Source organism: Falco cherrug, chromosome 7 (genome assembly GCF_023634085.1).
Source record: "Falco cherrug isolate bFalChe1 chromosome 7, bFalChe1.pri, whole genome shotgun sequence".
Taxonomy (NCBI): domain Eukaryota; kingdom Metazoa; phylum Chordata; class Aves; order Falconiformes; family Falconidae; genus Falco; species Falco cherrug.
Genome location: NC_073703.1, coordinates 36,906,833 through 36,921,843, shown reverse-complemented (window position 1 = coordinate 36,921,843; position 15,011 = coordinate 36,906,833). Strand labels below are relative to the sequence as shown.

At 37.8% G+C, this 15,011-nt stretch overlaps 2 protein-coding genes across 10 annotated transcripts in view; one reads left to right on the top strand and one right to left on the bottom strand.

Moving 5' to 3' along the window:
- Positions 1 to 7,670, top strand: part of WDR20 (WD repeat domain 20) — a 48,160-nt gene extending 40,490 nt beyond the window's left edge. For 3 of the 9 annotated variants that reach the window (XR_008733083.1, XR_008733082.1, XM_055715475.1), the window contains one exon: positions 50 to 4,374. Coding sequence is in view for 4 of the 9 variants with exons in the window: in XM_055715475.1 (XP_055571450.1) it covers positions 50 to 136 (87 nt within the window). In the remaining 5 variants the exon portion in view is untranslated. Of the gene's footprint in view, positions 1 to 49; positions 4,375 to 6,682 lie in introns of those variants that run through there. The other 6 variants (XR_001334552.3, XR_003559505.2, XM_027803528.2 and 3 more) reach the window with 4 other exon arrangements.
- MOK (MOK protein kinase) overlaps positions 1 to 15,011 on the bottom strand; it is a gene marked incomplete at its 5' end in the record, with an annotated part of 28,382 nt that overhangs the window by 1,731 nt on the left and 11,640 nt on the right. The window contains 2 exon segments of the mRNA XM_055715956.1: positions 8,898 to 11,838; positions 14,524 to 14,744. Coding sequence (XP_055571931.1) covers positions 14,534 to 14,744 — 211 coding nt within the window.

Here is a 15,011-nt window from a genome sequence, read left to right as displayed (position 1 = left end):
ATAACTTTCAATAGTCCTTTCCACACTGGAGTGTTAATTTATCTTGCAGTCCTTAGGTGGTCTTACGCTATCACACTGTGCTGAACAAACGGCCACAGTGAAAGCTGTTAACCTGCCGTACTTTAAAGAAAGTTGATTGCATCCTGTAACCTGCTCTGAGTAAATGTTTCACTTCATCTCAAGACGGTGCACACGTTTTGATGGTGAAATCTTGCTGATAAGGTCATTTCTCATTATACTTAATTTTTTAGGACTAGAGTTATATGAAATAGCATACTTGTCAAACTTACTTAAACTCAGATTCAGTAAAACACTGACACGAATGTATCTGGATTTTCTCTGCCTACCTGTCAAGCAGGAGCTGAGGCAGAGCGTTGTCATTCCTTCTAGGACTCTACAGGAGCTCTTTCCTCTGCGGACCCTGGTGCAGGGTCATGTTCTTTATTCCAGCTTTAGATTGTGACATTTACCTAATGAATGCTGAATTTACAGCCACGAGGATATGGCTTACACGGATGATTCAGGCATTTTCTGTCTAGAAAAATGATGGCTAGTCTAGAACTAAACTTGCCTGAACTGAAACTAAAAAACTTGGGCTGCAAAATTTCTTGGAACCTGTTTAGGTGAAGACGTAAGATGTTGCCCTTCCATCTGAGTGGTTAGGGATTGTCACCCTTGCAGCAGTGGCTGGGTGTTACCTGATGAAGGACATACATCAACGGACAATCAATCCACACATACAATCAAGGACAGACAAACAAATAATATTTACTGAAGTGTTTCAAAGGCACTTTTGAGAAATTTCAGTGAAAAAGTCTAACCAAGGTAGGACTCTGTCTCTTAGGCAGAAATAACTGTGTAGACTAAAGCTGAGGAAGTCATCTTTCTTACGTGAACTTGGAAACTTTCTGGTACTTCAGTAGGTATTGATTGACCACTATATGTGTGTGATTATATATATAGATATAGATATATATAACAGATATGTATATTTAAGAACAGGTGCCAGTGGAGGAACAAAGTGAAATCCGTCCTGAAAACTTCTGGCAACATCCAGTTACATCAAATGATGCAAGAACTGGTTGGTAAAACCAGTTTCTCAACAGTCAGTGTAAGCATGAAACAAAACTAATTTCCACAGGTTCTGTGGTCATAGGAGTCTTTGGCAAAAGGTGTCTTGAAACTGAAAATGTCATCTTGCTTGTCTTTAATAATGTTGCACACACTTCTCAAGGAAATGACTTGTATTGTCACATTATTTTCTGGCTTTTGAAGTTGGACTTTAGGTAGGTGCTGATCAATCTTCTCAAATTCATTTGGCTCATTTCTTCTTCTGTTAAGACTAACCCAAATGGGGTTGCCTTAAGTCATATGCTTTCCCCTGAGGTTTCCCTGGTTTAACTCAATATCGTTATTTTCTAATCTGAACGTTTTAAGCCTTACCAACTTCTGTAGCTTCAGGAAGCTAGAGAAACAACTGTTCCTAAGCATGTGAGCCCTTACAACCTAAATGGATCTTAAGTTCCTATTGCTCGAGTGAGATCGGGGTTCTGCTTGCAAAAGCCTTTTTTTGCTTTTCCCAGCACACAGGCAGTTGCATCTTAATTTGTTTGTTTGTTTGTTTTCTTTTGAACACACATATCTTCCATTTGCCAATCATACACTAGTCTTGAAGTAATCTTGCCTAATACCACTAGGCAGATCTTTAGTTAGTTTTATCTGCTGGTTTTCTAGCAGCCTTGCATTTTCTTTTTGTTGACAATGAGTAAAATGGTGATACAACTCTGTAAGGAGAACTCCTTTATGTACCCAGAAGAGAAGTTGCAAGTGAAACCTCCTTGATGCTACTATGTGCGTTTACATGATCTGGTGTCAAATGGTTTAAGCGTTTATACCTTTCTGTAACATAGAACAAAGAAAAGGGAAAAAAAAAAAAAGGCAAATGGAAGACAAATAATACGTTTAAAATTCTGTTTAGTGAACATCTAGACTGTGTAAAGATAGGTATCAGCTTTGCTGTATCCCCCTAAATCCCATACAGAATATCTCTCTGTAATGTGTTACATGAATGTTCAGCATGTGCTTCCTTGAACATTCTCAATTAATTCTGATTGCATTAGAGATTAATACCTGATTTAGTGAGTATGTGCTGTTTGGAGACTGACGCTAATAAATGCCGATTCATTTGGATAAGAAACTGCTGGAAATTTTGTTCATGCAAATCTTAAAACCAATTCAGCTGATTTGACTACAGAATTTTAAAGAAAAGTGAAAAGTCTCGTTCCGTTCTGGTGTATTATTATTGCTCAAATACCGTATTGGACCGTGGGCTCTTCTGTCAGGCGAAGGGCTCAGTCCAGATCACTTTGTCAAATGACTCCAGGAATATCCCAGTTCTGGACAAGAATAAACTACCCATGGAACATTCTGCAGATAATAAATACCCATTATTTCATGTACTGGTTATAGCAGAAATGGTTTAACAAATCGGTGCCACTTTTGTATGGGCAGTTGTTAAATCAGCCTTTTTTTTTTTAATTGGTTGAGTTGCATTAGTGAAGCGTACTATGAGACTTCCTTCCCCGCCCCCGGCATTTGTTGGTTGTTACATTGGACCCTTTGCTTTGTATTTCCTACCTTTCCATTTCAAAACAGAAGGTAGGAGAGATGTGAGGAGTTCTGACGTCCAGCGAGTTACAGGGAGACAGCCGAGCTGTTTTACCGAAGGAGCGAAGGCTGAGTGTGTGCCAAGAGCATCGTGAAGCAGCACCCTGACATTAACCTCCAGGTCCTGCTTACATGTCCAGGCTCGCAGTTTATTGTCTAGATCAGTAAAACTACGCATGATTGCATCTTTGGCTCCAATTAATCCTGTCTAATTTAAATGAAGAAAATACTAACTTGGTAGTTACTGAGGGCTTTTTTCATACTTAGTAGTATGTTCCTATGCTTTTTTTTTTTTTTTTAATACAGCAATTATGTGCTGATCCTCCATAGAATTAGTTTCTTCTGTGAAACTGTGTTTCATATCTTTTGGCTGGAGCATGTCTGAAATACTTAAAAAAAAAAAACCCAGACCCCCCTGCAATCTCATGAATTGTGAGGAGGGTTGGTCTTAACGCTGTTGCGGGTCTTTCTGACCAGACCACAGCTATGAGTGCCATGAACCTGGGGTGGAAATGACCTTACTGGTCGTATTTGTTATGGCTTTTCATTCCTTCCCACACGAGCCTATCTTTACCAAATACATGAAGTCCTGTGTGTTGGGAAGTCAGAGAACGCACAGCTAAATATGGAATAGCCCTAGCAACTCGTGCTGAAACGGGCTTTTCACTGCTCTCACATTGCTAACTGATGCAAGAAAAATGATACTGACCTCTGCAGAAGAGGCACGTTTCGGCCACGTTCCATTGAGATGGCAGATGAGGTAGCACCTACTTGGAGGTCCCTCTCGGAGGTTGCGATGAAGATTGTTTTATCAGATTCCTGACTTGAGTCTCGTAACTGTTCCACTTCCCACCCCCTGCTAGACCCACATGCTGACAAAATCAGGCTATTAATAAAAGACTGCATTTATTTTCAAAACTTTTTGGAACAGTTTCTTAATCTGTTTCTGCCGCTTGCTCAGTGCGATCTGTTTGGTTTTAAGCTTTCAGCTGGTGCACTGTAGGGCACAGCACATCTGCAGTTGTTGCATCTTGATTCTTTCGTGTTTTCTGTCACAGCTGTTAAACTGTGCAGCTTTGCTGTCGCGCTGATAAGTTGCTGCAGCTTTTGTTCCACCTGGATGACTAGACTGGGTGGTTTCATGACAGAAAGCACTGCACTGATTTCTTTATTATTTCTTTACAGGCAGGAGCTTTCTGTATTTTTTTTCATGACCTTTTCTATTGTGTTACTCCCAGAGAATGCAACTACAAATACAAACCACACCCTTTGTATTACAGATCAGACTCTTACAGGGTAACTTTTTTTGAGCTGTCACTTGCTTTCTAATGAGTCTTTTTAAAGTTTCCTATGTTACACCAACTGCTTAAGTGGCCTTGCTTGAAAGGCTGTGATACAATGGCAAAATTTTAGAAAATCTTTGTTACTTGGGACCCACAGAGAACACGCACCACTTTGGTAAAACTTCTGTGCCTAAAACCCAAATTCCTATTCTTGCTTTTCTTGTATGAACATCTAAGGTCTAAGATGTCTTGTGAAATTAAGTATGTGGAAGAACTCACAAAATTTCTGCTCTCTCCCACAGAAGTGAAGTTGTGGAATGGCCATTGTAGCCTGGTAAAGTTTTAAGGCAGTACTTGAAAATTTTTGAGACGTCTGTCTGCAGTAGCACAAGGATATTGATCTTGAGATCTTTTCCACTTTGGTGTTCCTCTGGCTTTCCTGCTCAGAGTTGCAGAATTAATTCAGAGCAAGGATTGAAGTGTAAGAAGTAGCTAGTATTTGCTTACTCAGAGCCACCTGCACTGCACTTGTGCTTTTTAAAACAGGGAGTGTTCATGGCCTGGGAGATGAAACCAGGGCTAAGTGACTCCTTGTTCCTAGTCTTGGAACTTGATTTCAGAGTGTCTGGTAATTCATGGGGAACAAGGCACCACACTGAATTTCAGTTTGTGCCACCTGTTTCTATAGGAGTTGCAGGAAAATGAATGACATCTCAGTTTGTTTCCCAGTAAGTGGTTGCATTACAGTGTCAATCTGATATTAAACAGTGCTTGTTTCTCTTCATCTGTATAGCATGGTTATGAGCCTGCTGAAAATGACTTAATATTATGCCATCCCTAGCACTTCCTATGTGCTTATAAAGCACATATTTGCATATAAACAGTTTGGATCAGTGGTTTATTAAAGACTGGAAATAATACGTTTGGACGTCTTTTTCCAGGGTACTTGAAAGTTGCTTAGTGGATGTAATCTTCGGGCAAGAAAGACCTTCCAGTTGCTGCTGGATTTAATAGCCTTCTGAAGAATGCTTCGGTAACGAACTATAGAGTTCTGATTAATCTTCATCATGCTTGAACAAAACTTTCTTGGTAAAAACTTTCAGAAGCGCTTCAGTAGCTTGTTTGCTTGAAAATTCTGCCTTTTTTCACCAGCTATTCCTTAACTAATGGCTAGGAAACTTTTTGTTCTCATCTTGTGAAACATGCCGTGTCTTTGCACATCCTGAGTGTCAAGTTCAAAGAACAACTCACCTCAGCCTACCTCAGCACGGTTTGAATCAGTTATCCACTACATAAACCAGTAAAAATAGTGTTCTAGTTCCTGCAGCTGTGATCTATGGAGGACAAGATATTAAGTACCACATACTTTATTATTTATAAATGTAACGTAAAATGGGATGCACATGCAGATGCAGAGCCTGCTATAAATCCTACAAATTTATCCAGATTCATAATGTATCTGAAGTGGTAGATTAGATTTTTATTTTTTTTTTTTTTAGAAGGAAGGGTTGTGGTTTTAGTAGAAACTTGATGACGAATCCAGCCAGCCCAGCCTGCCTTCCACCTCTTCTCTCTATGGTCAGGGTTTTCTTCCATCATGACCTTTAGTTCTTGGATCCAAGCAAGAAAGAGCTCCTGTAGATTCTGAAGATGTGACCCAATTCTGTGTTGTATGCTATTTGCTGCCTGAGCTTGTGGAGTTTGATGGATCTGAGTCACAGGATCTTAATTTTGAGGTAAGAACCTAAGCTGGTAGCCATGTAGAGAAATTGCTAAAAGGGTGTTTATTGTGCCTCCGTAGTAAGGAGTTGCACAGCGGTACTCATTGGTGTGCTTCCAGCTTAGCTGCCTTTGTGCTCCTCAGCCTGCTGGCATTTAATTTTATAATTAATGACCTTGCAAGAAGAGTAAATCGGGGTTTTTTTGATACTAAGTTTTTCCTAAATAAGTCTGCTATACAGTTACTTTTATGTGAATGATTAAAAAGGGGCTACTATACATAAATCTGAAATGGAATTTATCTATTGATATCTTATCCGTAAGGTATGGTTGCCTTAATCCAGAACAGGAGCCTCCATCTGGCAAGGGGGGCCGCGCTGTTGTGGGATTTTGTCTGAAATGAAGTCAGTCTCATTTTAGTTGAACGGTGATGTAGTTAAACGAGCTGGTAAAAAAGTTTTCCTGAATGCAAGCTTAAATTGTAAATGGGAAATCTTTACTGAACTCTTGCTCAGTGTTTCATTCTCTCAAAATTACCAAAATAACTACTTTGTTAGATAATCTATTTTTCTATTCAAAGCTTGTAATACTCAATAGCATCTAAGAGATTGAGCGGCTCCTTGTATCAGGTTAGGTGTCCAACTTGTTGATACTGCAGTAGGTTTGGTTGTTTTTACCCTAATAAAATGCTGATCATTTTTTGGTGTATGATTTTTGAAGTTTCGCAGTTCACAATGACTCAAAAATGCAAGGCAGATTAAATCATGTGCTGGGATCAGATTCACCATGTGTCATAAATGCACACGCTTTCTTACTTAGTGAAAGCTCTTTTGTGTGCTGCTTGACCGACACAATAGCAGCTTAGATTCTTTTGTAGGAAAGAAGGTGCTGATGCCTAAAGTAAGCAAGCGGTGGTAAAAATAAATTATACTCATTTTAGCTTCAGGCTAAGAACTTTATAAAATTAATGTCAGGTTCTCTTGCTGGATTAATGTAAACTGCTTTGTTTGCAGGGTTTATTGTCATCCCAAAACCAGGCCAATTCTCCAAGTGGAACTGTAGTATAGCCATCACACTACTGCTAGCAAATCTCTGAACGCAGGACAAGAAGTAATGACAGTGGAACCAGGAGCTGTTCTTCAGGCAAAGAGCATCACAAATTATAATGTGGCAGAGTGTAAACATGGAATTATGTGAATCACATAGTAATTTGCAAAGGAATAATGTAATGGGTTCTTACTACAGCTAATACTGCTAGGCTGCTCACCCAAGGAAGAGTTTTCATTATTTTTTTTTTTTTTAAAAAAAGCTTCCTTTTGGTGCTGCAGGAAAAAATAGTAACATTTTTGGTTTTCTTTATACTTTTCAAGTTCAGTGTAATTTAATCTCTATATATAAATAATATAAATAGAAGATATATATATAGTGTAAAATAAAGTATGTTTCTTAAATTCAAGTAAGTTCAATGGTTAAACTAGTACTTCACCATTGTTTATTTTGCACTGATCTTTTTAACCAGAGATGACTAGAAGACAGCCTGGAATGCACTCATGGAAAATGAAAGTGATTACTTTCTGGCTTCAAAATGTTATTCAGGAAGATGGATGCTGCAATCATAGATTTTTAAAACAGAATTGTTTTGCACTTGAATAGTTTAATGCTAATAGAAATTACTTTAAAATTGGTGTCCAAACACCAGAAAAACTATGTTGTGGAAAAAAAGATCCTTTGTATCTATTAAACATTTATTTTAATATTGTTGTTTCCAACTGCAATCAGCTCTGTATTATATGTATAAATAATGTAATTCAGTGATGGGGGAGGGGAGTAATGGGTCATGACACTAGAAATTCTCATTCATTTAAGAAAGTGATATTTCTAATTCAGAAAATACATATTAAACTCTCTTGAATATGCATTTGTTTACTTTCTGTTCAGATTCAATCACTTTTGATGTAATCTAATCCTTTGTTGAATTAAATGTTTGGTACAGAAATACCATCTCAACTTTGTAGAACAAATTCCTTTCAAAAATTTCTCATCTAGAACAATGCTTCGTAATTAATATAGCTGAATTTCAATTAGGTAAGTGAAATAACATTGTTCTGTTCTCATTGTTAAGGGTTTGTCTTTAAATACATCACACAGCAGAAGTCTTGCAGACAAGCCAACGTTGTGGGATAAGGATTTTGTAATCACATAGTCCTGTATAATTGTCTTGGGAGTTGTGAAATGAAAGACCCAGCAGTAGTAGATGTACACACTTTCTGACTCGACAATCTAAAATTAGGTCAATATATTGAAGTAGATGTGTTTGAGACAACTCGTTTGTCTTACATCAGGCATCTCATTTATAATTCAGTGCGCTTAAATGGCTCAGTGTTACAGAGACAGACAGGCCCCCGTGTGTGTATAGCTTAAATGCTGCGTGCCTGAACACGCGTTACTTTTAATCAGTCAGCAACAGAACACTCACATTGTTTTCAGTAGTTCTTGCAGTGATTAAAAAAAAAACCCAGGAGATGTTGCTCTGTGTCAAGCCCCAGAATGACAGAGGATAGAAGTATCTGCCATGCCTTTCCCTTTATCCTATATAGCAATATTTATATAAAATGGGCTTTTGCTGAATCTTGCAGCCAGGCATCAGGCAGGCAGAGTGAAACAGAGGCTGCTAGCCTGGGAATGTGGAACTTGCCCGGGTGTGCACATGCTCTGTCTGGGGGCACACATTAATGCTCTCCAGCAATGAAGTGGATAGAATTTTTTAAATTGCAAGTAAACTTTAGACGTTTTCCAGCATAAGAAGTTTTTTGGTTGTTTTGTTTGTTGGTTTTTTTTCCGGAAATGAATGAAAATTTGGGGAGAAATAACTGCAGCAGTTACTCATAACTAAGTCTTATTCTTGTAATGCAGCTAGCATGTAGAAAGCTGCCAGATACATTTACAAGCTGGCAATTAGATCGTCTACTTTTGTAAAAAGTACAGCTCTATTATTCTTACCTCCTTACATTCTAAATACGAGGAATGGGGAAAATACTGAAACTGAGCAGGATTATTGTTCAGAAGTTTTATTAACATAGTGGGGTTTAACTGTTAAAATGCAGATAAACCTTGTCACCGAAATCTAGTGTAGTTATCTCCCTGTAGACGACTTCTACTAAGTGCTTCATACGGTCTAGGTCAAAATGAAACAGTTCAGAAAATATGTAATAACTTTAAAAGACTTACTTCCTTCAGCTGGAGAAATACAAAACCAGTACAGAAAGGACCACAGTGTCCAGCACTAGGGCAGGAACAGCAGCTACTGGCACACGCGTCTGCAGAACGGCCCTGCTACAATCACACACAGTTCAACGGCATACAAGGAACGCACGTGGCTTTTCTTTTTTTCAGCCTCTTCTTTACTGTTAGGCAATCATCTAGAAGCTTGAACTGCCCATCCCACCCTTTATTCCATACGGAAAAAAAAAATATTTTAGGAAGCAAAAGGATACTAATCGCTTACCTGGGAAGAACTTAAGAGCTGTAGCTATAGGAGAACTCTTAAATAAGTTTTTCCTACCATGTTAAAAATTAAATAAATTTAAAAGCGAGTGCCACACAGGTCATCTCAATATGGAATTTTAGCTGGAAGAATGAGGGTAGAAACAACACTCGCCAGTCTGTAGTTTGAAGTTGACTGTATTTCAACTATGAAGCAGGTGGGAAAACTCAAGCTTGCCTACTAATCCAAGAGCCAGAGAAGTGCAGCTTGTCTCCAGAGGTATAATGGCAAAGAACTTGTTATGAAATAAATACCTGTGAAGCACCATATATGCTGAACTGTGTGTAAGATCCACCTGAAAGCGTAAAATAAATGAAGAAAAATTCCAACGTGGTCCTTCACTTCAAATTTCCTATTTTCATAGCAAGAACAATCTGCTGAATATGAAATTGCCTTTTTCATTATAACAGTCTGAATTTCTGGCAACATACATGATACTACTACGATAGCCTTTTCTCTCCAAGTTAAAGCTTACCAAAAACTCTGACTTCATCTTTTTTAAAGAAATAACTACTTCCTTGGTGTAAGAATAATTACCTACCTGATATATTAATTATAGAAGCAAACAGTTGCAGTAACACTTTTGGAAACAGAAAGTAGCTTCTTCAGACACAATCTGAGGGGATTTTTTTTTTTTTTTAGTTGAAATGTTCAAATACGTAAACTTCACCATCTGTGGTTTGAGATTTCCAGAAAAAGATGATGGGAGGGTACCAATACAATTAATTTATCTCCATCACAAACTTACTCTTGATAGCATGTGCCTTGACCTACTGCATAAGGCTAGGTAAGAGAGCTCAGAGTCTGAATGATCAGTCAAATCAGGGTGGTAGGATTTGTCCTTTTTTTAAATCTTGTAAGAGATTAATAACTGAGGAAAGCAAGATCCCTCAGATAAAGTTACTTATTTTTAGACCATCATTTTTACTGCTGCACGCCATGCTCAAGTCCAAATATATTAGCACCGAGCAACTCACCATCTTCCTCTGCAAAAAATGCTGGAGAAGCTCATGGCACCTTCTGCTTGGAGTTCCAAAGGTAGGAAGTTGGAACTTACCGTTACACTGTGTTGCCTGTACACTTGCCATCCTTAATTCCATTTCCTAAGCTTAGCATCACACCTTTCTTTTATATATATACACATACATATGTATAAACCTGTGCTAGGTTTATATACTTATTTATTTTGTGTATATCTATATCTAAAAATCTCTTGCTAGGTATTCAAACAAATACTGGATTGTTTTATTGCTGGAGTTCTCTATCTGTTCTAGCAGTATGAGCTGGTAACAAGAAAGCATGATGAAGTGGAGAGATGATTAACTGTAACAGCAGTAAAGCTCAGCCACTCACTCTATGTACACCCACCCCCCGGCACTTTTAAGGTACCGTGGTCAGGAGCATATTGTCTGCTCCGAACTGGAGGAAAGACAGCATCCCTCCAGTATGGGTTTCAACAAAAGGAGAAAGAGCAGTTAGCCATACCGTTATGTTCTGCCGTTTAATTCTCCCTTTATTATGATGTACTTGCTCTACTGGTGTAGAACACTTCCTCCACTAAAATTCTGCTTACGTATTTGTTCAGTCCTAGCAAGAGAAATCTGCTGTTCCTCTGCCGTACCTAGGAGGAGCGGCAGCAATACAGGTTTCCCTGCAGAGCCTTGTTCGTGGCCTTAATTTACAAGAACTCTTGCCAGGGCTGGGATTTTTTTCCATTCCTGCTGTTGAGATTCTGGGAGTTTGCTAGAAAGAAACAGAATAAAATGGGCAAAGATACAGTAGGCCATGATGCAGGTGCAATTCAACTTGGATAGTCCAATTTGAATCAATACTGAAAAATTACTCCCATGGTATGCACCACAAATATTTAGCCTGCTAACATTTTCACATTTTAAAAAAATCTGCTAGTAAATGTCATGTTGGTCCTCAGCACAGTATATGAAAGTAACACCTTCTTCAAAACATGAAGACAAACATAAGATAGGTGCTTTGAAACAGTAGATCTCAAAAAGACTCATGAAGAACTTGAGTCTCATGAGCTTCCCCTCATTGAAAAGCTACAATGTAGACTTTGGGCATGCTCAAAGTTACCCAGAAGCTGAACAGCAGAACAAGGAATAGGATCCAATGCAGTCACAACTGGATCCCACAAGTGTTGAGATGCCAGTTCTTAAAACCAACCACCAAAAAACCACAACAAAAAAGCCACCAACCGGAAAAGCTCTATTTGAATGAGAAGAGTCATTATTTTCACAAATGCATAGCCCAATAACATCCCAGAAGAAGAGCTGAGAGCATAAAGGGCCTAACTTTTATTCTAGATTATTAGTATTTTTGTAAAATCTTTATGTTAACACATATTTTACTGCATTAATTAAGCTGTATCTTAACTGATTAGAATAAAATGTCTGTCTGGATTTAGAGTATCAATCTCCAATTGATGCTTAAGGGGTGGCTAAGTAACTTTACCGTGATCTGCTGCGTGGTGTGTTTTTTCATAGTGCCTCACGTGCAGCAGTGACCTCCAATACACCATGCCGCTCGCCTGCCTTCACATTGCTTGTTTTACACTTTTTTGTTGCACAGAAAATTCTGAACAACAGCAGTCCCAGAGGTGTTTCATTACTGGAAAAAAAGTTGATCACCTCCCAGTTATGAGCAGAATAACTTTTAGCAACTATTAAAAAACAAAAAAAAAAATTGCAAAACTTATCCTGCATGTGTACTTGGTAGGCACAAGATTTTAAAACCCCCAGCTAAGAATGACTTGCACATTTTTTAAATAGCAAAACTATTTTGTAACACATGACCAAATTTAAGTATTGCAAACTAGTTACTGCAAATTTTTAGGAAATCCCAAATTTTAAAATCAGTGGTATCAAATTGCAAATTCAAAGAAAAGTACAAGGCATTTTTGTCCTTACTTTGTATAGCACTAGGAAACAGTAACATTATATTAAATTGTTGCTGCTTATCCCTGTGTAAATTTCTGAAACATGGTAAGATACGGGCCTTTACTGCTCTTGCAAGCAACTAGCTGCAATATTAGTCACTTGAAAGTTTTGATTAATGTTAAGATCAATGGCTTGAAGAAAACTATGACTAAATTTTATTTGCTTTTCAATTAGATAAAAAGTTGTTTTATCATTTAACTAGATTATAGTTATGTAAAAACATTTAGCAGTTACAGAAACTGCATCAAAATCAAGCTATCTCATATGACTGCATAATCTGCACATTCTTGATAAAACCTGAGGTGAAGTTATTGAATACAGGAGGTGAATACTTTCCAGAGTGGACTGAACAATAAAAATTTTTTACATCTAAAAAATATACAAAAGTTAGCTGTCATTTAAAATATAATATGAAAATGTGTCTTTTGTAGATAACATTCTATTCCTAATACTGAAGCTGAAAGAATCCTTTCATGTCATTTTTAACCAACGTCCTCCTCCATCAGGTACTAAAAAGATAAAAATACTTAGAAAGTTCAATACAGAGTACTCCCTATGCTCTGCCAGAACAACACTTTAATTAAATATTGATACCCTTCAGGAACAGAATACCAAAATGGTAGGTAAGCAGACCTCATAACCTTGTGGGGTTTTCCTACAAATTGTCAGAGAAACACAAAATAAGGCACTTCCGTTCATTAGATCTTAGTTGTCCTTTTCCTTGCACTCCAAATACTTTACAAGGTGGTCAGTAACCTCCTCCTCTTCGTTTTATAGCATGTAAGTGGAAATGTTTCAGGGAAGACTTAAGTGCCTTCTGTTTCTCAGACTGTTCAGGAGACAACAAAAGTTTGAAATACACTCTGCAAAACACATTTTGCTATTGCACTTTAATGAGCAAGTCAAACTCTATACCTTGACGTTTGATCTAACAGATCTAACAGACTGTTACACAAGGGTTTCACCACTTTCCTGAGGGGCCCGGAAAACCGAAAGCCATGTAGGAATAAGACAGGAAGTCAATCTGGCTACCTCAGAAAGATTTAATTCTGGTGATTCTCAAGGACATCCATGTTTTGTTTTGGCATTTTCTGGACTTCCCTATGAGAATGATTTTGAAATAAACAAGATTCACTTTCTGAGAACACCTTAAGGAATAAAATTACAAGAGAAAATCCAAATAATCAGAAAAAAAAATAACTCAGCCAAATACTACTTCAGCTAATTTTTTTTTTTTAAATTACTGCCTCACTTGATGTTTCTTGGATTTTTTTCCTGAAGGAACTTCTTACAAAGCCTACACTGATGAACCCCAGAACTAAACTGGTGGGAAAAGTGGCTGCTCCTGTGGAAGGAGAGTCCATGATTTCAAGGTTAAATGCACAGCAGAAAACAATTTAGGGGTTTTTTTCTGCTGTTTTGTTTTTTTGAGAAAAAAAAATTATTTGGGAGTTTTTCATGTAGTACTAACTTCTGCCTCACCCTGCCAGTACAGCAAACCCTTAAGAGTGAATACATTGAGTATTTTTCACATAGCTTGAAAATAAAGTTTTAGTTTGCTAGATTTTTTAATCAGATCTCAATTTTTTGATTTCCAGTGTCAAATAAAACTTCAGGATTGTCCCAGATATAATCTAAATGCAGGGTAACTACATGTAAAAAAATAAACTTACTTGCTCAAAACGTAGACTGAAGGCCTGAAAAGACAAAAGCACATTTTCTGTCTCTGCCACAACTTCATCTGTAAAACTTCAACTTAAAGGCAGCAAAAAGAGGATGACCATATTTAAAAGAAAAACGTGGAACTGACCCTTTAAGTAATAGCAACTATGACAAGAGTCTACTGAAGGGATGATGTGGTATCACGGCTTCTAAACTCAAACTCATGTGTTTCAGGGCTTTGGGAGGAGGTGGGGGGGCTGCATCAGCCCATAAAGATCAGTATTCAGGCAGACTGAATAAATCCAAGTAATCAGCTTAAGTTAAACATTTGTTTCTAGCTAACAAGCTCAGTGACACAAATTACTTTCTCTAAATGTGCTGACAATTCTTCCACTTAAGTATTACCCGTCTTTGAAATTTGCCACGAATGCAGAGGTAATTGGCCTGATGCATTTCCTAGTAATCTTAATTTACTGTGCATGGCCAAAGTTTATCAGCTGCCCTAAAAAGTTGGGGGGTGGGAGTGGAGAATAAAAGAGAAAAACATCAGTTGTGCTTTAGGTGAGGTTTGGACTCATTGCAAAGAATTATGTTGACTGAATTAGGTTCATTATATTGCAAGCTAAGTACTAGCACTGTAAGCAAGCCTAATTTCAGTCCACTTTAAATAATAAACACACAGTGCTCCCCCCACCTTTTTGATTTTAGTCTTCAAGGATGAAGTGATTTGAAGTCACTTGCCAGAGTTCTTGAAAATAAGGGTGCTGTAATGCTTGATGGGCAGCAATTCTCTCATCAGGATCATATTTTATCATTGCATACAGGACACAGAAGCCTTTGGGAGACAAACTGTGCACAAGAGGAGGTATTCCTTTTCCTTTTTTAAAGGGGAAATCAAAACTCGCAGTCCTTGACCTGTGTTAAGCACGGTGAGAACAAACAGTTATTCATGCATATTCTGAGAGAATTACAATTTACGGAAAAGAATTTATTTTCATCTGCTTTAGGTAAACATTTATTAGGTACAAGTAAGTAATACTTGGAAAAAAAATGTTTTCTTTCCTAACAAGTTATGTCATTGGCCCTAAAGATACCATGGAAATAAAACGCTAAGTAAGGTTCGGATTTCCTCTGCTCTGCCTACAAGGATCACGAATGCACGACGTCTCTGGGTGAGGAGAG